At 37.7% G+C, this 26,658-nt stretch overlaps 1 protein-coding gene across 6 annotated transcripts in view; it reads left to right on the forward strand.

Annotated features, from left to right (window-relative positions):
* The first annotated feature begins 303 nt into the window (after positions 1 to 303).
* Positions 304 to 26,658, forward strand: part of LOC137250669 (DDB1- and CUL4-associated factor 6-like) — a 34,033-nt gene continuing 7,678 nt past the window's right edge. The window contains exons 1-4 of one of the 6 annotated variants that reach the window (XM_067783868.1): positions 305 to 641; positions 7,178 to 8,221; positions 15,781 to 16,084; positions 25,121 to 26,344. In XM_067783868.1, the coding sequence (XP_067639969.1) occupies positions 15,979 to 16,084; positions 25,121 to 26,344 (1,330 nt within the window). In that variant the 5' untranslated portion in view covers positions 305 to 641; positions 7,178 to 8,221; positions 15,781 to 15,978. Of the gene's footprint in view, positions 642 to 7,177; positions 8,222 to 15,780; positions 16,085 to 25,120; positions 26,345 to 26,658 lie in introns of all 6 variants that reach the window. The other 5 variants (XM_067783872.1, XM_067783867.1, XM_067783871.1 and 2 more) reach the window with 5 other exon arrangements.

The following is a 26,658-nucleotide window of genomic DNA, read 5'->3' on the forward strand; positions in this document are numbered from 1 at the left end:
TCGAATAAGTTCAGGAGTGCAGTCTTTTCCTCCACTACTGAATGAAGAATGGGTTAACTTTTAAGCCACATTCCTTAATAAGGAATGAATGAATGAAGAGCAAGCATTCTGAAATCAATGATTTAAAATTTCAAATGGTTGCAGTTTTGCAGCTCTGATACGCAGTTCCAAAAAAAAGTTGCCGATAATCTGTATGACCGAACAAGAAGTCCGCCCTTTTTGATCATCTGGCCACACTGGTATGAAAAAAGGTAAATAAAAGTGCGTTGGTGATAGCAGCTTTGCACAAGTCCAAATGACGTTAGCAAAACAAAATACGTCGATAACTAGAGAAATGTAAACAAGAATTGTGAATAAATAATAAAAAATAAGAAATAAATATATCCCTGGCAGGTTAATACAAATGAAAGAGCGAGTGTGATGAAGTGCAAAATCCGATGTGATTGTAAGAATTTCTGCAAATGCGAAGAAAATAAGCAAGTGGATAGTGGAACATGTAATTTGACATTCTTTTTATTGCGAGTAATCAAGTGCAATAATATAGAGAATAAATTGCCAAGGTCCGTATATATCAATGCGTACATAAGTGTATAAATATATAAACGGCTGTGAGAAAAATCGACGAATAATGGCTTATTAAGGTATTGGAACATTTGTATACAATTATAGAATGTTAAAATTAATACATATCCCTATTATAGGTAAAAATGCAGGTCATACTGCCAAACATTTGCAATGCATTACAATTTCTGTAAAAGCGTATAGGTTATAAAAAAATTACTTAGCTCCTAGACAGTTACGTTGTGGAATGAATTCCCAAGTTTCAAGGCCTTGAGAACTTCATAAATTATATTTTTATTATTAGAACGAACATAAGCTTCCCACGGCAGCAGGTTTTATGTATGCGAGTGACTCTGGATTTTTCCCGACCGAGGACAGTCAGTGTAACGCCATTTAATTTGTTGCGTCCCCTCACGCACTAATGATGGGAAGGACCTCGGAGTATTATTGGGGCTGTCGGTTACACGGTTTTGTGGAAGTGTTATTTACCCTTATTGGTAGTGGTTGTTGTTGTATTAACGATAAAGACACACCCCGAAAGCTTTGAGGAGTGTTATCGAGGTTGATGCTCCTTTGCCGGATATAGATCCGGTACGTTCCTGTAACAAAGCACCATGAAGATAATTAAACCTTCTAGGCGATCCAGCCCTCCTCACCCCTAGTTCCATGAAGAACTTGGGACCGCCAGAGCCTCGGCTGTTAATGAAACAGGATTCGCCACGGGTAGGTGAGGTTGACAATTGGGTTGGAGAAGCTATATATTGCGCTGGCAACGCCTTGAGAGGGTTGCGCTCCACAACCCCTTGAATCAATTTAGTATTTTAGTTGCCTCTTCCGACAGGCATATCTACCGCGGGTATATTCTAATCTCCCTAACCCGCTGGGGGCGTGGCATGGTTGAAACTAAGTTACTATAATGGGAACATAATGGCTGCATATTTAGAGAAATGGGAATAAACGCGAAGCACTCTTGACACAAAAACAATAACAACAATATTTAGAGAAATTGGATATACAAGATGATATTCAGATCCACTATTAGATATGTAGCGGCTGTGTGAGCAACCCGAGCAACTGTGAAGACAGTTGTTGTTAGTAGGATAGGTGAGGTTGACAATTGGGTTTGGAGAAGCTATATATTGCGCTGGCAACCTGAAGGGTTGCGCTACCCAGCCCCTTGAATCTGGTATTTTAGTCGCCTCTTACGACAGGCATACCTACCCCGGGTATATTCTGATCCCCTAACCCGCTGGGGTGAAACTGTGAAGACAGTGCAGCAGGGTTGTGTGATTCTAAATCCTTTTTGAATTAAAATACAACTTCAAATCAAAGATACTTTTTATTTTTAAGCTATTGCATAGATTTTATCGTTGGCTTGGCGACTAAATCAAAAAAAACCGTAACGGATATTTGTCAAAAAAGGTTCGAAGAGGTTCGGTGTTAGCAACAGGCCAAATACATAAAATTGGATCTCTATCATAAAGTTAAAGCTAAAGGTAAAGTTAAAGTTAAAGTTAAAGGTAAAGTTAAAGTTAATGTTAAAGTGAAAGTTAAAGTTAAAGTGAATGTTAAAGTGAAAGTGAAAGTTAAAAATAAAGTTAAAGTTAAAGTGAATGTTAAAGTTAAAGTTAAAAATAAAGTTAAAATTAATGTTAAAGTTAAAGGTAAAGTTAAAGTTAAAGGTAAAGTTAAAGTTAAGTTAAAGTTAAAGTGAATGTTAAAGTGAAAGTTAAAGTTAAAAATAAAGTTAAAGTTAAAGTGCATGTTAAAGTGAAAGTTAAAGTTAACGTTAAAGTTAAAATTAAAGTTAAAGTTTCTTATCGGTCACCACGCTTAAAAAGTGAAACTTGAATTAATATCAAAGACAAAACTTGAATTAATATCAAAGAAAACAAAATGTTGCATAAATATTATAATTGCACTAGCTTTACCAGGCGCACGTTGTAACGCCAGAGATCGAATTGATGTTGCGTTATTTTTTCTGTTTTGTTTGTTGATAATTTAATTTATTGTTCTGTAAATTGAATTGAATTTTGTACGCATATTTGGTGAAATTTTCTGTTAAAACATTTTATTCTTGTATGTTGTTGTTGTTGTTGTTGTAGCGATAAGGTTGCTCCCCGAAGGCTTTGGGGAGTGTTATCGATGTGATGGTCCTTTGCCGGATACAAATCCGGTACGCTCCGGTACCATAGCACCATTAAGGTGCTAGCCCGACCATCTCGGGAACGATTTATGTGGCCACATTAAACCTTCAGGCCATTCCCTCCCTCCCTACCCCCAAGTTCCATGAGGAGCTTGGGGTCGCCAGAGCCTCGTCTGTTAGTGAAACAGGAATCGCCGCGGATAGGTGAGGTTGACAATTGGGTTTGGAGAAGCTATATATTGCGCTGGCAACCTGCAAGGTTGCGCTACACAGCCCCTTGAATCTGGTATTTTAGTCGCCTCTTACGACAGGCATACCTACCGCGGGTATATTCTGATCCCCTAACCCGCTGGGGTTTTATTCTTGTATCTTATTGTATCTTATTTTATATTATTGTATTGCTTTTACCGCTAATGATTGTTGCTTTGATTACATTCCGAAGAAGCATGACTGGTGAGCCAATTTTCAAAGTTGATATATGCGCAGGCATTCCTTTTGGTTCTAAGGAGTATAGAAATTCATTTGGATAATTCACAATTTTATCTTCATCTGTAACTGTGTCGATGGATTTATATTTCGTCACTTCACCAGGAAATTGATTTTGAAAATCATTGATTTTGTTAACATGATCATTTTTGGCAGCTAAGATAGTTCTTTCGCATAGCCAAAAACAAAAACATTTAAATTTAAAATTCTTAATTCTGAAATATGAAAAACTTTCGTCTTGATCGAAGGAACTTCGAGCCAAAATTTGGTGATGATCGAAGTATAGCAAACATGTTTTCATAGGGAACACACACACAAAATTTGATTTTTATAGCAGATGTAGATAGACTGAAGCTAAACAATTTTTTTAACAGCGGCAGATTAGGTGTTAAAATAACTTAAGTTTGTACGGCAGCCATAGTTTTTCCCCATTCCACATTTTACTGGAGGTTTTAGGACTTAACGTCACATAGCTCCTTACCAATTTTAATTATCCTACCATTACGACATCCAGATATATGCAGTATAATATATTCCATTTGTATGGGAGGTGCCACGCCCCCTTTTTCCCAATTCCATATTTTCTTGGTGGAGTTAAGGATTGACCTCATATAACTCCTTACTGAATTTCAATGTTCTGGCATGTATACCTTCAAAGTTATGCAGTACCAAAGATTCTATTTGAATGGGAGGTTCCACGCCCCCTTTTTCCCAATTCCGCTTTTTCTTGGTGGTGTTAGGGATTGACCTGTTGTTGTTGTTGTTGTAGCGATTAGTTACTCCCCGAAGGCTTTGGGGAGTGTTATCGATGTGATGGTCCTTTGTCGTATACAGATCCGATACGCTCCGGTAACACAGCACCATTAAGGTGCTGGCCCGACCATCTCGGGAACGATTTATATGGCCACATTAAACCTTCAGGCCATCCCTCCCTCCCCACCCCCAAGTTCCTTGAGGAGCTTGGGGTAGGGATTGACCTCATATAACTCCTTACTGAATTTCAATGTTCTGGCATGTATACCTTCAAGAAAATGCGGAATTTGGAGAAAGGGGGCGTGGCACCTCCCATACAAATGGTATACATGCCTTCAACCTTCAAAGTTATGCATTACTAAAGATTCCATTTGTATGGGAGGTGCCACGCCCCCTTTCTCCAAATTCCGCATTTTCTTGGTGGTGTTAGGGATTGACCTCATATAACTCCTCATTGAATTTCAATGTCCTGGCATGTATACCTTCAAAGGTATGCAGTACCAAAGATTCCATTTGTATGGGAGGTGTCACGCCCCTTTTATATATCGAAATTATTTTTAGCCTAAAACCTTCCCGTTGATCGAAGGAACCCATAACCAAAATTTGGTGATGATTGATGTGTGGGAAATACGTTTCCACAGCGAACACACACACACACACACAGAATTTGATTTTTATATATATATGGCTAAACCGATTGGGATTTTTTCAAAATAAACTAACCATCATCTCTCCTTCCTGTAGCTTTCCTAGAAATTTCATGGCAATCTGTCGAGCCGTTCTCAAGTTATGGAGTGACAATCAAAATGTACACTTCTTTTTATATATATAGATAAGTTGATAATATGTGCTTTACCGCGGCAGTCCCCGAGTGCCACACGTCCTTTTTTATTTGGGTTTTCAGCCAAATCAAAGATACTTTTTACACCTTTCATGCAAATGGAGTGATACATTAAGTTTGGCCCGAGTCTCGTAATTGTAAGTCCTTAAAAGAGAACAGAGAGACCCACCGACAAAAAAACGGACACGATCAGGATGATGCTCTGAATTGATTTGGACATGTCCGTCTGCCTGTTCGAACGCAAACTTGTCTCTAAATTTTGAGATATCTTGATGAAATTCAGTGAGTAGATATATGTGTATTGGTTTCAGATTAGAACTCTATCGGAAACGACCGGATAGGACCACTATAGCATATGCTCCTTGGCGAGCTCTCTGGCCTTGTCATAGCTGCTCCCCCTAACTATAAATAGCTTTAGACGCTTACGAGCCGATTATGCTAGACAGCTTGGTTAGGCCTAGGTAAAAATAAGAAAACATTTTGCGAAGTTATAGACTTTTAAAAAACAAGAGCATACCATTTTCTTACTACGCGAAAACGAGTTTCAGCCCATTAAATATCTTCTGTCGCCCTAACATCCCGCCTTATAGTGTTTCTCAATCAGTCAAATATCTTAGGAGATATTTATGCATTTTTCAAGAAGTAGAGCTTAATTAAGATTCGTATAGTACTAAATTTTTTATATTTGTAAAAGAAAGTGTATACAACGAAAAGCTTAATAAGCACGGTTTAGATAACACTCGCAATTACGGGTTTTATCGAGTTGCTCTTTCTAGATCTCGCAAGTTCGATAAAATAAAGCATGAGGCACGTATTTTAGGTCTTGGGCTTCAAAATAGTTGCTGCTCCATGAGAAACTTGGCCCTGAAAGAAAGAGAAAAGGGATGCCGATGGAAATTGTGACCAGAAGGGAGATCAGGTTGCAGGAGGGATGAAAAGGTCGCAGCCCGAGCATGGAGGTAGGGTGCAAGCGCCTACAACAACAACAGTCGACGTTTTGGAATAAAGCCGACGTGTAAGGCTAGACATCTCCATAAAAGACACCCAAAATAAAAAGAAGTATCTTTGATTTGGATGCCGAATCAAATAAAAGATAAACAAGTAAGGAAGGCTAAGTTCGGGTGTAACCGAACATTACGTACTCAGCTGAGCGCTTTAGAGACAAAATAAGGGATAATCACCATGTAGGAAAATGAACCTAGGGTAACCCTGGAATGTGTTTGTATGACATGGGTATCAAATGGAAGGTATTAAAGAGTATTTTAAAAGGGAGTGGGCCATAGTTCTATAGGTGGACCAGGGTTGACTATAGAATGTGTTTGTACCATATGAGTATCAAATTAAAGGTATTAATGAGGAGTTTTAAATGGAGTGACCCTTAGTTGTATATGTGAAGGCGTTTATGAGATATCGACCAAAATGTGGACCAGGGTAACCCAGATCATCATCTGTCGGGCACCGCTAATTTATTTATATGTGTAATACCGCGAACAGTATTCCTGCCATGATTCCAAGGGCTTTTGATTTCACCCTGTAGAACTTTTTCATTTTCTTCTACTTAATATGGTAGGTGTCACACCCATTTTACAAAGTTTTTTCTAAAGTTATATTTTGCGTAAAAAAATCAATCCAATCACCATTTTTTATCCTTTTTTCGTATTGGTATAGAATTATGGCATTTTTTTTTCATTTTTCGAAATTTTCGCTATCGAAAAAGTGGGCGTGATCATAGTCGGATTTCGCCCATTTTTAATACCAAGATGAAGTGAGTTCAGTTAAGTACGTGAACTGAGTTTAGTAAAGATATATCGATTTTTTCTCAAGTTATCGTGTTAACGGCCAGCGGAAGGACAGACGGTCGATTGTGTAAAAAAAATGGGCGTGGCTTCAACAGATTTCGCCCATTTCCACAGAAAACAGTTGTCTTCATAGAAGCTATGCCCTTACCAAATTTCACAAGGATTGTGTAAAGTATATTATTTCTCGCAGTGTATTTCTTCTTTGTTCTAATGGCAACCATATACATATGTACACTTAGTTTTTGCGAAACAACGAAAGGAGAAAAAGAAGGCAATGCGTCGTTAAGCTTTAATAACTGTTGGCCTTTGAATAAAAGGGGAAACTCTCCAATTGCTTATTTTCAATGCCCACGTATGTAGTGTGTATGTATGCATGAAGATGTAAAGAAAGAAAAAGAGTCTTTCGTTGTGTCGCCAAGTGGCTTGAATTTTAATTGTTGATTGTTTTTGACACGGCACAGTTGTGCAAATTGGGACGCGCTAAAAATCCAACATTTCTGTGATACAATACCATCGTAATAATAAATAATTAAAGAAAAAATCATTTTCGCTTCGCTTCTTTTTATTTTATAAACTGTGAAATTACATCAGGTGTGGTGTCTGAACACGACCCGTTTAACAAAATTGGAGTTACAAAACGCCCTGGAAAAAGTGGGCATCGAGTATCCAGCTACTACTACCGTGTCACAACTACGTGCCTTGTTGGAAGAAGACGATTCGGACTCCGGTGTTGCTGCTGCTGCTGTCGCGGCGAATCTCATGATGGTGACGGTAATGTAGGAGAAACCGATGATGCAGAAAACTTGGATGAACAAATAGCAGTGCTAGAGAAACGCAAAAAAATGCTATTGCTACAAAAAGAATTGCAAGCGTTGGAATTAGATGCTACTAGTGCACGTCAGCGTATCACCGTTATGGATATCGATGGGATGGTGCCAAAATTTTCTGGGGATAACGCATATCCGGTGGAAAAGTGGATCAACGATTTTGAAAATGCAGTAAAAGTTGGACACAAAGATTATCACTTTAAATATATGTGCATGCGTCGCTTGTTGTCGGGTACAGCGTCCATTTTTCTTCGCACATCGATTGCATCGAATTATTGCGAGTAAGCAATTTTATCGAAATATCTCTACTAATGACGTATATAAGGAGCTGTACCGACGCCGGCGCCCACCTAATGAAAGCATTATTGCTTATATGCTATCGATAAAGGATATCGCAGCGCAGGCAAATTTAAACGAAGGTGAAATAATCAATGCAGTGATTGAGGGTCTGCGTGACAACACCGCTTATACCTCAATATTGTATACAGCAAAAAACTTAGATGAGCTTCAGCAACTTCTGCTTAAATACGACAAAAAGAAAACAAATGACAATACAACAAAAAAATTGCAGACTTCAGGAGGTGGCAGTAAGACAGTATCGTCCACAAGATGTTTCAATTGCTCGCAATATGGACACCTCTCACATCAGTGCAAAGAACCAAAGCGTGTTAAAGGCCCCTGCTTCCGCTGCGGCGGCAAAGATCACATGCTTAATCAGCGCAAGAAGCCACCAATGAAAACCGTGAATGCTGTATATGAGGAACCAACCCATGAGGATAACATGTCTAATGTTGAACCATATCAAACTGTAAGTATTGCTTTCTGTAATCGGAACATGAACAATAAAAAGTATATGAAGTGTATTTCTTTGATTGACAGTGGTAGTCCTGCCAGTTTTATAAGCAAGATGCTTTTGCCCTTTGATACAAGTGCCGATGAATTAATCATATCCAAATTTTACAGCCTAAGTGGCAATAAACTAAAAACTTTTGGAAAAATTGACTGTGAGATTTTGCTCAATGGACAGTCTAAAATAATTTCATTATTTATTGTTTCGGATGGCATTTTGTCTCAGCCATTACTTCTCGGAAGAGATTTTTTCAAATTATTTAATATTAAACTTTATATGTTAAATTGTAACGAGCTCAAGTTGGAAATAAATGAGTCAAATTCAAGTGTGTGTTCAATTGATAATATTTTTCAGGTTCCAGATAATTTGCAACATTGTTATATTGATTGTCCTGTTGATCATTCCTTAACTCCAGTTGTTGAAGTCAATATCTATGGAGGTATTCCCGCAGATAGCTTGGTTAGAGATTCTTTTTTAGGGAATGCTCATTGCGCCGTTGGGGCCGGTATTGTTGAAGAATTGCCTAGTGAAACCTTAAGCGAAGAATGGAACGAAGATTTTTTTTTCCTTTATTGAAGGGAATATTACATGCGCGATTGATGTTGAAGCCTTTTGCAGTAGCAGTGCTAGTGATTATAATATTGATTCCGCTTTGCATAATGACGCACGCTTAGAAATTAATCGTATTATTCATAATTGTTATCTAGAATATCCAAAGGAGTCAAGTACAAAACCCTATGAAATGTCAATTAAGTTGACCTCTGAACAACCAGTTTATTCACGTCCTCGAAGACTATCTTATAAAGATAAATTTGAAGCTCAGAAGATTGTGCAAGAGCTTTTAGATAAAGGTATTATTCGTCATAGTGATTCCCCATATGCGTCACCAATAGTGTTAGTAAAAAAGAAAAGTGGCGAAACTCGTATGTGTATTGACTACAGGGATTTAAATAAAATAACTGTTAGAGATAATTATCCTCTTCCTCTCATCGAAGATTGTCTGGAGTATTTAGGAGAAAAAAAATATTTTACATTATTGGACTTAAAAAGTGGGTTTCACCAAGTAAAAGTAACTGAGGAATCAATAAAATATACAGCATTTGTTACACCAAGTGGTCAGTTTGAGTACGTAATGATGCCATTCGATCTTAAAAAGCGCCTTCCGTCTTTCAAAGATTTATTTCCTTTATTTTGAAAGATTTCATTTCAAAGGGCCTCCTAATCGTTTATATGGATGACATATTGCTAGCCACAGTGGACTTAGATGAACACTTTGCTTTGTTGGAATCGGTATTGAAGCAGATAGCCAAGCATGGTCTTGAACTTAAACTGTCAAAATGTAAGTTTTGTCATCGCAGCATTCAGTACTTAGGTTATGACGTTAGTTATGAGGGTATTAATCCAAGTCAGGAACACAAACAAACTGTCGCGAAATTTCCACTACCAAAAACTTTAAAACAATTGCATTCATTTATTGGCCTATGTTCCTATTTTAGGAAATTTGTTCCACAGTTTTCAAAAATTGCTAAACCATTGTATGATTTGCTGAAGAAAAATTCAAAATTTGAGCTTGACAAAGCCTGTTTGAATGCGATTGCTGAATTAAAAGCGAGGCTCACCGATCCTCCAGTTTTGTCAATATATAATCCCAAAAATGAGACCGAGTTGCATTGTGACGCAAGTGCTCAAGGTTATGGTGCTATTTTGTTACAGCGTCAATCAGATGGAAAGTTCCATCCAATTTTTTACTTCTCACAGCGAACTACTAGTACTGAGAGTAAATATCACAGTTTCGAACTAGAAACGTTAGCAACCATTTATGCTTTGCGACATTTTAGAGTCTATCTCGAGGGAATCCCTTTTAAGATTATCACGGATTTTAATTCACTTACGCTTACTTTAAGCAAAAAGACGCTTAACCCACGTATTGCGAGATTGGCTCTTGAATTACAGAATTATGATTATTCTGTGCAACATAGAGGTGGCGCTAACATGGGCCACGTTGACGCTCTCAGTCGAGGCGAGTTAGTTTTTGCTGTAAACGAAGACGATTTAGAGTTTCAGCTGCAGGCAACCCAAAGTCGAGACCCTGATATAGTTAAAATACGGGATAGATTGGAAAAGGAGCCATCGAAACTTTTTGATCTCCACAACGGGCTAGTTTATAGAAAAGATATGAAAGGTCAGTTATACTTTTATGTTCCCCGAGAGATGGAAGATAATATTATTCGCTGTATACATGAGAAAATTGCCCACTTTGGGGTAGACAAAACTTTGAATCAAATAAAACTACACTATTGGTTTCCGGAAATGAGGTCCAAAATTGATAAATTTATAAAAAATTGTTTAAAATGCATTGTATATTCAGCACCTGCCCGAGTAAACGAAAGGAATATTCATAGTATTCCTAAGAAGCCAATACCATTCGATACTATTCATATAGACCATCTAGGACCCCTTCCCGCTTTAAAGTCAAAACGAAAATATTTGCTAGTGGTAACTGATGCTTTCACGAAGTTTGTAAAACTGTACCCAGTCAACTCAACTAGTACTAAAGAAGTCGTCGAGTCTTTAAAAAAATATTTTCAGTACTATAGTCGACCATCCAGGATAATATCGGATAGGGGAACCTGTTTTACATCCCTTGAGTTTACTGAGATTCTATTGAAAAATAATATAGATCATGTTAAAGTTGCCACTGGGTCACCACAAGCAAACGGTCAGGTTGAAAGAGTAAACAGAGTTTTAACTCCTATGCTTAGTAAACTAAGTGAGCCAATTCAACATGCCGATTGGGTTTCAAAGTTAAGTACGATTGAATTTGCCATTAATAACACAGAACACAGCTCAACCGGTAAAACTCCCTCCAATTTACTTTTTGGGACCACCCAAAAGGGACCCAATGTTGATGAATTTGCTGAATTCTTATGCGAACAACAGGATATTAGGCAATGCGATCTAACTAGTTATAGGCATGAAGCGAATGAGGCTATACTGGCATCCCAGCGGTGCAACGAGAAATATTTTTTGAGAAATAACAGACCTGCTAGAGATTTCGAAGTTGGCGAATACGTCATGATAAAGAATGTTGATAGTACAGTTGGTGTTAACAAAAAACTTATACCGAAGTTCAAAGGTCCATATATTATAGCTAAAAAACTTCCAAATGATAGATATGTTATTAAAGACATTGAAAATTGTCAGGTCACGCAACTGCCATATAACGGCATTATTGAGTCACGATTTATACGACTATGGAGGAGTGATCAGCTTGTAGATGTTGCAATAGATGAATAACAAAGAGCAATATATGTAGTTTATTAATTAATGATTAACTAAATTATTTACCTAAGAAATATACCAGATATTAGTTCTAAGAATATTATTAGTTAGTATGATCGAGGTCGACCATGTGTCAGGTTGGCCGAGCTGTAAAGTATATTATTTCTCGCAGTGTATTTCTTTTTTGTTCTAATGGCAACCATATACATATGTACACTTAGTTTTTGCGAAACAACGAAAGGAGAAAAAGAAGGCAATGCTTCGTTAAGCCTTAATAACTGCTGGCCTTTGAATAAAAGGGGAAACTCTCCATTCTAGACAAATTAATGAAAAAGGGCGGAGCCACGCCCATTTTGAAATTTTATTTTATTTTGGTATTTTGTTGCACCATATCACTACTGGCGTTGACGCACATAAACACAAATTCAGCGCGTCACCAATTACCAACACCGCTAAAGAGGTTGAGGACGCCATTGGTCGCGCTAAACCATCCAAAGCAGTGGGCCCAGACGGCATAGCCATGCCGATGCTTAAAAGCCTAGGGAAAGAGGGTTTCAAATATTTAGCACATGTCTTCAACCTGTCTCTTTCCACCTTTGTCATACCCGAGAAATGGAAAATGGCCAAGGTGGTCCCGCTACTAAAGCCTGGGAAACCAGCTAACATAGGAGAGTCGTATCGTCCGATATCTCTCCTATCGCCAGTAGCAAAGACGCTTAAAGCCATTTTGCTCCCTTATTTCCAAGCAAATTTGCAGCTAGCCTCTCATCAGCATGGCTTCAGAAAACTCCATAGCACTACCACCGCGCTAAATGCCATTGGCACCCAGATAAATTGCGGTTTAAATCAATACCCCCACCATAGAACAGTACTCGTAGCGCTAGACCTATCAAGAGCTTTTGATACGGTCAACCATGGCTCGTTACTGCAAGACCTGGAAGGGTCTACCCTTCCCCCATGTCTTAAAAGGTAGACCGCAAATTATCTGGGTGGTCGGCAGGCATCGGTGCAATTTAGAAACGAAACATCAAAACCAAGGAGAATTAAACAAGGGGTGCCACAGGGTGGTGTCCTATTCCCACTTTTGTTTAATTTCTACATATCTAAGCTACCTTCACCACCGGAAGGAGTCACAACCGTTTCCTACGCCGATGACTGCACAATAATGGCCACAGGCCCAGGCCCAAAGATCTATGAGCTATGCAATAAAATAAACGGCTACCTCCCTGATCTCTCCAGTTTTTTCGTCTCGCGAAACCTGGCATTATCACCGACTAAATCTTCCGCGACCTTATTTACAACATGGACGTCCCAAATGTCGACCATTTTGAACATCCACGTCGATGGCACTACGCTACCCACTGTCCTACACCCCAAAATCTTGGGTGTGACGTTTGATCAGGATCTACATTTTGGTGAGCACGCAGCCGCAATTGTTCCGAGAATTCAGAGCCGTAACAAAATCCTCAAATCCCTTGCTGGCAGTACTTGTGGAAAAGACAAAGAAACGCTCATGACCACATACAAAGCAATTAGCCAGCCGATTACGTGCTACGCGTCACCCATATGGTCGCCAAGCCTAAAAACTACCCACTGGAAGAAACTACAGGCCTGCCAAAATACTGCTCTCAGAATCGCCACGGGCTGTCTTCTTATGTCCCCAGAACACCATCTGCATAATGAGGCGAGAATACTCCCCATCAGGGAGAGAAATGAGATGCTGACCAAACAGTTCCTGTTGAATACCCAGAAACCTGGGCATCCCAACAGACATTTGATTGACGAACCAGCACCGCCTAGGGGCCTAAGGAGTCATCTCCGTAAGCATTTTGAGGAAATACGGCACCTGAGAACCCAAACGTATGAAGCGGAAAAACACAAGCAGGTCCTTGGTGAACTCCATAAACAGGCGTCGAACCTTTATGCCGGGAATTGCCCGGTGAATCCAGTACTTAAAGAAAAGTATCCAAAACTCGCGGAAGAGGAACGCAAACTCTCCAGGGAAACGCATGTCACTCTTGCTCAACTTCGTTCTGGATACTGTAACAGGTTAAACTCTTACCTATCCAGAATCAACCCCGACATACAAAATGTATGCCCCGCATGCAATGTGTTCCCACATGACACCAACCATCTCTTTAATTGTAATGTGGAACCAACGCCTCTAATACCCCTTTCTTATGGTCCACCCCTGTTGAAACGACAAGTTTCCTTGGACTCCCGTTAGAGGATATTGATGACAATTTGTGATCGGTCGCGGCTGTTAGGTGGGGCGAAGCATTGCTACAACAACAACAACTGGCGTTGAATGTTTACATAATTTACTTATATACTGTAAAGATATTAAAGTTTTGTTAAAATTTGACTTAAACATTTTTTTTTAAAGAGACGCCCACTCTTTCGTCCTCCGATTTTGCTAATTCTTATTTAGAACACATATAGTAATAGGAGTAACGTTCCTGCCAAATTTCATCATGATATCTTCAACGACTGCCAAACTTGCAAAACTTTAAATTAGCTTCTTTGAAAAAAGGCGTTGCCACGCCCACTGTCAAAAATTTTGCAAATTTTCTATTCTGCGTCATAAGCTCAGCCCACCTACCAAGTTTCATTGCTTTATCCGTCTTTGGTAATGAATTATCGCACTTTTTCGGTTTTTCGAAATTTTCGATATCGAAAAAGTGGGCGTGGTTACAGTCCGATTTCGTTCATTTTAAATAGCGATCTGAGATGAGTGCCCAGGAACTTACATACCAAATTTCGTTAAGGCATCCCAAAATTTACTCAAGTTATCGTGTTTACGGACAGACGGACGGACGGACGGACATGGCTTAATGAATTTCTTTTTTCGCCCAGATCATTTTGATATATAGAAGTCTATGTCTATCTCGATTAGTTTATGCCGTTACGGGGTACCGTTATGCGAACAAAAATAATACCCATTTCACACAGAGGCGTAATGAAATAATTAGTCAAGTTTTCTACATTAAAGCCCTAATTGAACTCGATCTTCCATACAAAATACAAATTCTTAATTATCTCATTATTGCTTTATTGAATGCCTAATTGAGTCGGCTTTGCTTGGTGCTTCGAATTTTATTGTCAATGTAACCAATGACCATCAAAAATAAATTATTTTCAATAATTTACGAATAATAGAAAACCACGAAAAAAATTCAAAATTTAATTTTTGCTGCATTTGCTGCAAAAGATAATATGGCTTTTTCGAAAAAAGGTACATATTTCGTTAGGTGCAACATCTGTGAGTAGTTGCGCATGCGTCTTATTTTGATTGAATTTATAGTTAAGAAGGAAACGGCTGCTTTCCATTTTAACTATTTTTTGTAAAAACGAAATATTTCTTTGGGGCTGCTGACAGAGGTTCGCTTAATGAAGCAAAAGGCCCTCTATGAAAAGGGAAACTTAATTATTTCATGGCGGCCACCGTGGTGTGATGGTAGCGTGCTCCGCCTACCACACCGAATGCTTTGGGTTCACACCCCGGGCAAAGCAACATCAAAATTTTAGAAATAAGGGTTTTCAATTAGAAGAAAAAGGAGCACGATACAAATTGGAAGAGAAGCTCGGCCTAAAATTTCTTCGGAGGTTATCGCGTCTTACATTTATTTTATTTTATTTTAATTATTTCATTAAATAGAATTGTTATTCGATGAAGTTTCTGTATGAAAACGGTACAATATTATCTGTGAGCTCTGCTCAGCTGAGTATAAAAATATCTTTGATTTAAAAACATTTTCAAATAAAAAATACATTTTATGTTTGGATTCGTTATTCATTCAAAGAAAAATCACGCAACCCTGCAGTGCAGTAGCCTCTCATCTCCCTGCAAAAATCGTTGGATCATGTGGTCCACTTGTGTCATACTGGAGCACTCCATGGATTACTCTGATGTAATGCTGAGCTGGAGTGTATGGTCCAGTCCTGGAACATCGCAATGTTAACTGGACCATATATTTTGTATGAATTGTGGTTAATTTTGGAGCACTCGCTTGGTCCATAGCGAGTATTCCATACATGCATACATAGAGTACTCGCGGTTTTTGCAGGGTCACTGCAACTTTAAAATTTAAAACATGATTTCCCAACATTTTTATTTATATTCACTTATATTTCTGTTTGGCAAGAGGGCGACCGTATGCACATCGCAAACTATATTCTTATAGTATTCGCAAATAAATAACTTATAGTGTTTGCTTATTTCCGTTGTTTTACAGTGCTTTTACAGCATTCAACAGATTTGATATCGTAACCTCAATTAACAAATGCTTTTGTGAGTGGTCGCGCTCATTGAATGGGGCGAAGCACTGTTAACACAACAACAAAGGCTCTAACTAATAAATTTAAAATTGTACAGGAAAAGCAAAAAACGTTCAAGTTTAACCTTTACTACATGCAGATATGTGATTTAAAGAATGTCGCGTGAACGGCTATGCAAGGAGAGTATCTTTAGAAGTATATATAACCAAAGTTTACATTCAGCACACGTCTCAACACGGAATTACATTGCAAGCGCAAAAGGTAAATATATGTAATTTAAATATGTTTTTCTCATAGTGAAAGTTTTTGAATTCCCATATCTAGAGTTGGGATTGTACCGGGTATTTACCATTTTTACCAAATACCAGGAAAATACCCCGAATATTCCTTTTTTGTATCTTTTTTGGGTATTTAAAAATCATTTGAATCTAGGCTGCTTGGAACTACAATTCAGCAATTAAATTTATACGTCATTTGAAATTAAAAAATTTTCGTTTTGATTTTAAACAAAGAACCCAGCAAACACCCGGAGGCAGCAATTAGTCCGAAAGGAGTCCAAACTTTCGATCGTTTGCGGTGGTTATGAACTCATTTAGGAGCCTCTATCATAAGTCTTATACAGGCCTTCCGATATCATATATGAGCCTTATTGGCCTCATATACTGCTAATTTTGAGTTCTTTAAGTCGAAAAAATGAAATTCCGCAGGCTCGAAAATTATTTTTTTGGGTATGCGTGGTAGAACTTTTTTCCTGAGCCCAAATCCTATCGAAAAATCGATGGCCCGATATCGGTTAATACATCGACCCAGTCTAGTACACATCTTTACGCAAACAAGGCTACCCCTCCAACATGCTCACTGGGCTCATCATTTAAGAATCCGAAACGAGCCCAAAATAGGTGGCCAATGTAGGAATCAGGAAAGCATCGAAACGCGAGGGAGGGTAAAAGAAAATTTAATTTTTGCCTTTTATTTAACGGCCTAAAAGTTCCTAACCTAGCATGCAAAAATTATCATTTATCAACTATTTATGTCCGTCACAGCGAGTTTGAAACAAATTTGGAACTTCGTTACAACAATTTTTCATTTTAATACAAACTAGCAGACCCGGCAGACGTTGTTCTGCCCTAAATTTGGTATATCTGCATACATTTTAATAAGCTTTTTCCGTCTAAATCTGCCCTCGCCCCTCTACACTTTTTCCTAATCTTTGTATTCACTCCTCCCACCGTATTTTTCGCTTCATCTATCTCCATCTTCGTCTCATTCTATCTCTTTCTCAGTCTCCTTCTCTCTTTTCTCTTCTCTCAAGTTTTTCTCATTCTTCTTCATATCTTATTGCCAGCCCCAGAGGGTGGTATATATTTTGTTCCAGTCCCATTCCGAGTCTCAGTCCCAGTCCCACTCCGAGTCTCAGTCTCAGTCCCAGTCCTAATCCCAGTCCCAGTCCGTCTCTGGTCTACTTCCCGAAAAAAAGCATCGTAAATACTAATATAGGCAAATTTATATACCAAATTTCAGGCAAATCGAATAGGACGTATGTAAATAGGTATGTGGGTATTATTAATTCATGACTTTATTTCGGATTCGCATGCATATTTATCAGTTTTGCCAGGTTGATGCGACTAAATCGAATATCACAATGAAAATTACTTAAAAGCTCTCAGCAACAGCTTTCATTTGATATCCAAAATACACACACATTCTAGGGGTATCCGGGTCCATGTTTTGGCCTATATCTCGAGACCCTAGTCACCAGTAGGTATGAAAACTACCCTGTAGTAAAGCACTCATCAACAGTTTTCCTTTGATATCCATACTGTATAATCATTGTCTCGGGGTATCCGTGTCCACGTTTTGGCCTATATCTCGAGACCCTAGTCACCAATAGGTATGAAAACTACCCTGTACTAAAGCACTCATCAACAGCTTTCATTTGATATCCATATTGTATAAACACATTCCAGGGGTACCCCGGTCCACGTTTTGGCATATATCTCGAGACCCTAGTCACCAATAGGTATGAAAACTACCCTGTACTAAAGCACTCATCAGCAGCTTTCATTTGATATCCATATTGTATAAACACATTCTAGGGGTGCCCGGGTCCACGTTTTGGCCTATATCTCGAGACTCTAGTCACCAATATGTATGAAAACTACCCTGTACTAAAGCACTCATCAACAGCTTTCATTTGATATCCATATTGTATAAACACATTCTAGGGGTGCCCGGGTCCGTTTTGGCCTATATCTCGAGACCCTAGTCACCCAGGGGTACGAAAAATACCCAGTGTGAAAGTACTCATAAACAGCTTCCATTTGATACCCATATTGTACAAACACTTCCTGGAGTTACCCGGGTATATGTTTGGCCTATATCTCGAGACCCTAGTCACCCGGTATCAAAGTACTCAATATATAAACCTTCCCCGTGGAAAAATACATATATATACCAATTTTCATAATAATCGGTCCAGTAGTTTTTGAGTTAATCGATGACATACATACAAACATTCATTTTTATATATATAGATATATGGCTAAACCGATTTGGGATTTCAAAATCAACTAACCATCTTCTCTCCTTCCTGTATCTTTCCTAAAAATTTCATAGCAATCTTTCTATCCGTTCTCGAGTTACGGAGTGACAATCAAAATGTACACTTCTTTTTATATATATAGATTATTGTTACCCTTGCTATTCTTTTTTTGTATAAGCATCAACGTTTTTCCGCTCATGGACGCCTCTCGACCGCAAAGCTGCCACGCTCTGTCCAGGTGTGTCAAACTATATATGACCCCAATAAGCGCCGGCGATGCCTAATAAATAGGCCATATAGGTGTCACATAATCAGAGTTAAAAATGGCGCCAGAGAGCCTTTTAAGACTCATGTCGGACTCTTATTTAGGCTCAAATGATATACGTTAATAGGCTCATATAGGACGACTGTTGCAAGAAGGGAAATACATTGGTTTCGGCCTCTCAAATGAGCTCAATACCGACTGTAAACGCTTCAATTTATATATTTTTCCCGACTCTTTTTTATACCTTTCATGAACATGAAATGGTATATTAGGGGACTCATGTAACCTTATAAAAGCCTTATAAAGTGGGTAAACGTATAAATTTATCTAGTGCGTAAACGAGCTGTCAAATTTTGTATGAAAAATCATTTACACAATTTGTATAAATTTACGCGCACATTTCATTGTGTAAACGTGGTAAACTCAAAGGAATGCAACCTTGCAGACATTACAGCAGGCATTTTCATCAGAAATCTCCAACATCAGCAAGTCATTTACAAGTATACCTTAGTAAAGACGTTTTAGTTTTGATTTTTCACTTAATCTTGGCATTTTTTAATTTGTATAACAATCAAAAAAAATTTTTTGCCAATAATACAGCTGATAAACAACTAAGTTTAGAAGATATCCTGGAAAAATCACTTTAATCGGAGCTATATATACTTATATCCCATACAACCGATCGTTCAGATAGAAAGATTTTTGGCCATTTCTCCCTTGATTTAGAAAGTATAAACGTGAAACTCGGTGATATATATTTTAATATATCATAGAAGATTTTCTGAAAAAATCACTTTGATCGGAGCTATATATAGTATATATCCCATACAACCGATCGTTCAGATAGAAAGATTTTTGGCCATTTCTCCCTTAATTTCCAATATAAAAACGTTAAACTTGGTGATATTTATTCTAATATATCATAGAAGATTTCCTGAAAAAATCACTTTGATCGGAGCTATATGTATATAGTATATACCTATCCCATACAACCGATCGTTCAGATAGAAAGATTTTTGGCCATTTCTCCCTTAGTTTCCAACATAAAAACGTGAAACTTGGTGATATATATTCTAATATATCATAGAAGATTTCCTGTAAAAATAATTTCGATCGGATCTATATATAATATATATCCCATACAACCGATCGTTCAGATAAGGGATTTTTTTGCCATTTTTTATTTTATATTTATCTTAAAAATCGTTTAGGTATGTACATCTGTTCACTATATATTTCTTATCTTATACATCCGATTATTTGGAGATTACGAACGGGATAAGATTATTGTTCAGCCCCATTGATGAAAGGTATGAAGTCTTCGGCACAGCCGAAGACAGTCCCGTCCTTACTTGTTTTGACTTGAAATGTTTACTGGGTAAACTTAAATATTTGCAACGGCATGCATTATTGGCTAAATATTTTTGGAAAACGCTGGATTACAGATTAAAACTAATTCAACCGATAGCGTAATGGATAACTACCCACCAATATAGGACAAATTGGGTACATTTTGGATTGAATTTGTGTTTTTGTTTCCCACATTTTCCAAAAGATTATTTTTACCCTTCTTTTGGGTAAATATTTGGATATTTACCCATTTTTAGTATATATAACCAATTTACCGGGTATTTACCATTTTGGTATTTACCCCTTTCCCGTCTCTACCCATACCTTTAAGGCGCAGTGAATTTAATACATAATGGTGCAAGTTCGATATAGAAAGCTGGAAACTCGTATACAATAATGATATTTCGGTTATCACAAAAATTAGGGATGGGATGGGAGAGAAAGGGGGTGGAGTAGTGGAAATGAAGCGTGATTAGTTTAGGAGCACAAATCATGGAAGGGGATGCGAGAAACAAAAATCAATGGGAAGACGGAAAGAAAGCAGAGAAAGAGAAAGGGTATTAAAAAGGAAAGCAAGAAGGAAAGAAAAATAAGTCAAACAGGAAAGGTAAACGATTGATAGAAAAGAGGGTGTGAAAGCTTCAAGACGGAAAGCGTGAGAGCGAGAGGAAAAGTTAAAGCGAGGAGGAGCCAAAGGGATGTGGAAAATTGAGGGGCAGTAAGATATAAAAAGGAACAAGACATCTTTTCAGGATCTGGGGCCAAGAGTTATGCTTTCACTTACGCCAAGTTAAAATAGTTTTTCACTTTTGTTTTTTGGTGTAGTTCTTCCCAAACCTTTGTGATACTCAGGAAATATTTTCCAAATCCTATCTGCGAAGAAACTGCAGTTTCCCATTAAAGAAATCAAAATTTGCAATGTTGTTTTGCATTAATATAAAGATTATATCCAAAATAATCTTAAATAGTTGTTGTTAATAGAACAAAAGGACAGATGCAAACACGTTATGTTCAATATCTCAGTTTCAGTTAAAATGCAGATACCCACATTCTTTATTAGGACGGCAGTACAGGTCTGAGGTGCACCCAAAATGTTCATACAGATTTTGCACGAGTTTTAATAAAATTTATACATATCGCTCATTTTGCATAAGTCAAAAAAATCGATTTTCCAGGAGAGCCATTCAAAGATTTTAACTGCCATATGTTACGCATATTTTTAACGGATCAAAAATATTTTTTTTTACAACATATATCATGGTATTGGATAAGTTTATATGTTATTAACTCAAAAGTCTTGTTTTTTGAGTTATGCCGGTCTTGCAGCAAATGATTTACAACAACTAAGGCATGACGTAGCTGAATGCGTTTATAACCATTTCAACTATCGTAGGAGTGCGGGTTCGACTCCCACTCCCGGGAGAAAAGGCTTTGAAGAGATTTACAAGGTATAATCGAAACAGCTGTCGCCTTGTCCGTCCTGATGTCACGTTGTTTAAATTTTTCCCAAATTATTAAATAAATTATAAAATTAAAAATTGCTTGAAATAAACGTTTTCATACATTTAAAGCGATACGGGCGATCCCCGGTTAACTCATATAAGTAGACAACATTTGGTTAATTCGTTGTAGTTCTATAAATAGAACAAACAACAAATACCAAGTTTCTCTGAAAACCGCCTTAAAAACAGGCATAACTTCAACACATAACTACATACGAATTATGTAATGTGTGGAAGATAATATATGCGAAGAAGGCAATTGGGAAAAACTTTACAACAACTAAGGCATGACGTAGCTGAATGCGTTTATAACCATTTCAACTATCGTAGGAGTAAGCACATATTGATAATATTTTAGCTTTATTTACTAAGCATTCTAACAGTAATTACTGTATTCTTGGTGATTTTAACCTGTGCAATATAAGCTGGAATAGACTAGATGATAGTTTTTCTTTGTGTCCTAATAATGTTACTAGTTTCGCTGAGTCTTATGTAATTGATAATTTGTTAAGTCTTAATCTTGTCCAGGTTAATAGTTTCATTAACAGACTCTTAAAAATTTTGGATCTTATATTTATTAGCGATAATATCAATTTTTCATTAAATGAGTGCCTGGATCCTTTGTCGGCTGCAAATCAACATCATGTTCCACTAGTGTTAAACTTGGAATTTTATAATTTTAACTCTATTTGTGAAGATAACCATCCTACTAGTTTTTGTTTTTAAAATTGCGATTTTGATTCTGTCAACTCTGAAATGTCCTCTTTAGACTGGGATTGTCTTTTCTATGGTCTATCTTTACATGACTGCTTTGACATTTTTAAATTTAAAGTTAACAGCATCTGCAAGAGCATTATTCCTATTAATAAAAAAGATCTTATAAAATTCCATGGTATACTAAAGACTTAAAGAAACTAAAAAATTTAAGAAACAAATTTTATAAAAAATTTAAGTCTTCAGGCTCTTCTTCCCATAGAGATCTATATCTGCGTTACTCGAAGGAGTTTAAATCCATGAGTAGGGTGCTACATAAAATTTATGTTCAGAAATATGAAACTGAAATCAAAACGAACCCTAAAGAGTTTTGGCTTTATGTTAAGTCTAAAAAATCGTGTTCTATTATTCCGTCTGAGGTATTCTATAAAGAAACCATTGCTTCGACCTCCTATGAGGCTGCAAATCTTTTTGCGGACTTTCTTAGTTCCAACTTTGAGTCTGACATTGAAGAAACTAAAAACCAGGGCCCAGTCGTTGATTCTCCTATCAATTTTGGTTCTCTCAACCTAATAATTGATGATGTAATAGATGGCATTAGGAATATTAGTTACACAACACAGACTGATGTCGATGGTTTATCGGCCTGCCTATTTAAAAATTGTGCAGCTTTTGCTTACCCTCTTTTAACTTTACTCAATAAATCGCTTGATAGTGGCGAATTTATCAATGCTTGGAAGATTACTTCTATTACCCCTATTTTTAAAAGCGGTAACAAGAATGATATTGCCAATTACAGACCCATCTCTAAATTGTCTACGGTTTCTAAATTATTTGAGTACATTGTTAAACAGAAAATGTTGTTTGCCATTAAGAGCTTGATATCACCTAATCAGCATGGCTTCCTGCCAGGAATAACCATTTCAACTATCGTAGGAGTGCGGGTTCGGGTCCCACTCCCGGGAGAAAAGGCTTTGAAGAGATTTACAAGGTATAATCGAAACAGCTGTCGCCTTATCCGTCCTGATGTCACGTTGTTTAAATTTTTCCTAAATTATTAAATAAATTATAAAATTAAAAATTGCTTGAAATAAATGTTTTCATACATTTAAAGCGATGCGGGCAATCCCCGGTTAACTCATATAAGTAGCCAACATTTGGTTAACTCGTTGTAGTTCTATAAATAGAACAAACAACGAATACCAAGTTTCTCTGAAAACCGCCTTACAAACAGCCATAACTCCAACACATAACTACATACGAATTATGTAATGTGTGGAAGATAATATATGCGAAGAAGGCAATTGGGAAAAACTTTACAACAACTAAGGCATGACGTAGCTGAATGCGTTTATAACCATTTCAACTATCGTAGGAGTGCGGGTTCGACTCCCACTCCCGGGAGAAAAGGCTTTGAAGAGATTTACAAGGTATAATCGAAACAGCTGTCGCCTTGTCCGTCCTGATATCGCGTTGTTTAAATTTTTCCCAAATTATTAAATAGTTTATGATTGAGTTGAACCCATGTACAAAGTTCCCTCTGAGCATATGCCTTAAAAAAGACACCGGAGGAAGAGCCACGAAATAGTATCCAAAACCATCCCGAAATTACCATGAAGTAATTCCCAAATAACCTCGGGGAAATCCTAAAAATGCCACTAAGATCATCACGAAATTGCCACAAATTGACCACGGAAGAGTCCCGAAATTGTATCCAAAATCATCACTTCATTACCCCGAATTGATCGCAAATCATCCCGGAAGAGCCCCGTAATAGTCGCAAAAGATCATCACGTAATAACGACAAATTTACCCACGTAATGCCCCACAAGAACCACGAATTAATTCACAAATTATCCCGAAATAGTTGCCGATGACCCCAAAATAATCCCGAAGATCGTTTTCACGTGGCCCCGAAATGACCACAAAATAATCCTTAAAACCATTCCGAAATGACTCAGAAATAGTCCTTAGAATTTTATAGAAATGAATCAGATTGAGCCCGAATGGACCCCGAAGAAGTCCATAAAATTATCCCCAAATTTACTCCGGACAGCCACGAAATAGTACCCAAATGATTCCTAAATAATCATGTAGCCCTGAAATGATCCCGCAACCATTACGATATGACTCCCGGCAGTGACCAAAATGATCTCTAAACGACCAAGGAAGGCAACGTCCTTCGGAGCACGGTGCAATACAATTGCTCCATACTCTATTCATATTCAGAGCTGGAACAGTAGGTTAGGTTGTGTTGAACTAGCAGGTCTGTAAGGACGTCAAATAGACTGAATGAGTTTATCTTGTTGCCAAAAGTTTTTTTAACGACCAAACTGAAAATCCCTATCAAAAACCAGGGCCTATGTTATAAAATAACTTCGTCGTCTTCGCAAATACTAGAAGCTTTCTAGGACCTATGCCACTTGTTGCTTATATATCTGTCAGCTGTATCTCTCAAGGGGTTGTGTAGCGCAACCCTCTCCATGGCAATTCAATCAATCAAAAGTAAAGTAAACCCCATCCATAACTAAAAAAAATTGAAGGGTGCACTTATTGCGGTTTGGTTTGAGATTCCTCATATAAAGATCTGAATCTCTGTTAGTTGTACGTCTAAAATTTTTACAGGTAACACATTTTAATCCGATGAAGGTTATAAGTCGACCAAAGACCGACCTATTCCAAAAAAAAAAAAAAAAAAAAAAAAACTGATATTAATTAAGCAATCAAATTGTTTTTAATTAAGCCTGAAATTTGGAAAAAAAAGTAACTATTTTTCCGAGCTGTGGATCATGGATCAACCTAATACAAATGTGTATACCAGTTTTCAGAGTTCCTTGTTTCTTATTCTGAGCTGTAGTCCTGAAACATACGACTGGGCTAGTTACTTATACGACCCCTAAATATTTTTATAACCTTTCTTACAGACTCAATAGATTATGTACAACGTTTGGGATTGATGAGCCGTTTGCATGTGCATTCTGGCTGCGTAAATACTGTTTGCTGGAATAACACAGGCGAATATTTATTATCCGGAAGTGATGATCAGTGTATTGCCATAACAAATCCGCATAATCAAGAAGTATTACTAAAATATAAAACAGCACATCGAGCTAATATTTTTAGTGCACGATTCATGCCCAGATCGAATGGGCATTCACTTGTATCATGTTCTGGGGATGGCATTGTATTACACACAGAATTGATGGCACCATATATACGACGGCAACGCATGGGAACAAAGCTTTTGAATAATTGTACATCAAATGTCAGTAATGGTGGTTCCACTCTTCCACTCTATGAACATAATGAGAATGATGCAAAATTGAGTTTCTTCAATTGCCATAAAAGTGGTACAACATATGAAGTACTGACCATACCCACTGAACCCCGTTCGTTTTTGAGTTGCGGGGAAGATGGAACAGTGCGTTTATTCGATTTACGTCAAATATCAAGTTGTCACAAGACATGCTGTAAGGATAACATACTTATTTTCAGTCCTTCAGCTGTGAATGCCATGGATCTTTCACCTATAAGTAATTATTATGTAGCTGTGGGTAGTTCTGATGCGATTGTACGTATCTACGATCGTCGTTATTTGTCGGTAATTGATTTTAGTGATGGATCTATACCGACAACAGATAGGCATACACGTCCAATCAAAGCCTATCCCATACCAATGACAACAAATCGTCAATATCGTACTACTTGCGTACGTTATAGTCCAGAAGAGACTGAATTGTTAGTTAGTTATTCATCAGAGTATTTATATTTATTTGATTTACGTCGTGATGGTGCTGACGTAAATGAATTGTACGAAAAGGGACGCAGCACAACAGATGCGAATAGTTCGTCATCATCAGCTGTGCCAGCATTAACAGCTGAGCAAGTTACACGTCGTTTGCGTTTACGTGGCGACTGGTCAGATACAGGACCAGATGCTCGCCCGGAAAATTACCGACGTGGACGTGTAGAGATTGGGCAGGTGCGTCCGCAATTGCAAGCAAATATAATGAGTCGCATGACAGAGGTTATTTCACGCATGCTGAATGATCCACGTACACGTATGGGTCTGTCAGGTCAAGCGCAAGAGCTTAATCGCGAGAATCAAGCATCGCTGCTAGCTGCTGTGGCAAGAGAAACGTCAGAAGGTATGTATGCGAGAGGTGAGATTGGTTAATTGTTGTTTTTATACCATCAAAACTTTGGCCAGACTTTATCTACCCCTTTTTTACGTTATTTTCACTAACAGTGGGAAGTGCAACCTCAACTTTAAAACATTAAAATTTTCTCCTTTTAAATGTGGACGGTGGCACTTTTTTCAATTTAACAAAATTTCTAGTTTCCATTGTATAGACAATTATAGAATTTTTTAAATCTTATAAATCTTTTTCGATGCTGATATATGAAAAAGAAGAGGAAAAGGAGGGAGACGAAGGAGTGGTAAAAGTGAGAAGAATGGAGA

This window comes from Eurosta solidaginis, chromosome 4 (assembly GCF_040869045.1).
Source record: "Eurosta solidaginis isolate ZX-2024a chromosome 4, ASM4086904v1, whole genome shotgun sequence".
NCBI classification, from domain to species: domain Eukaryota; kingdom Metazoa; phylum Arthropoda; class Insecta; order Diptera; family Tephritidae; genus Eurosta; species Eurosta solidaginis.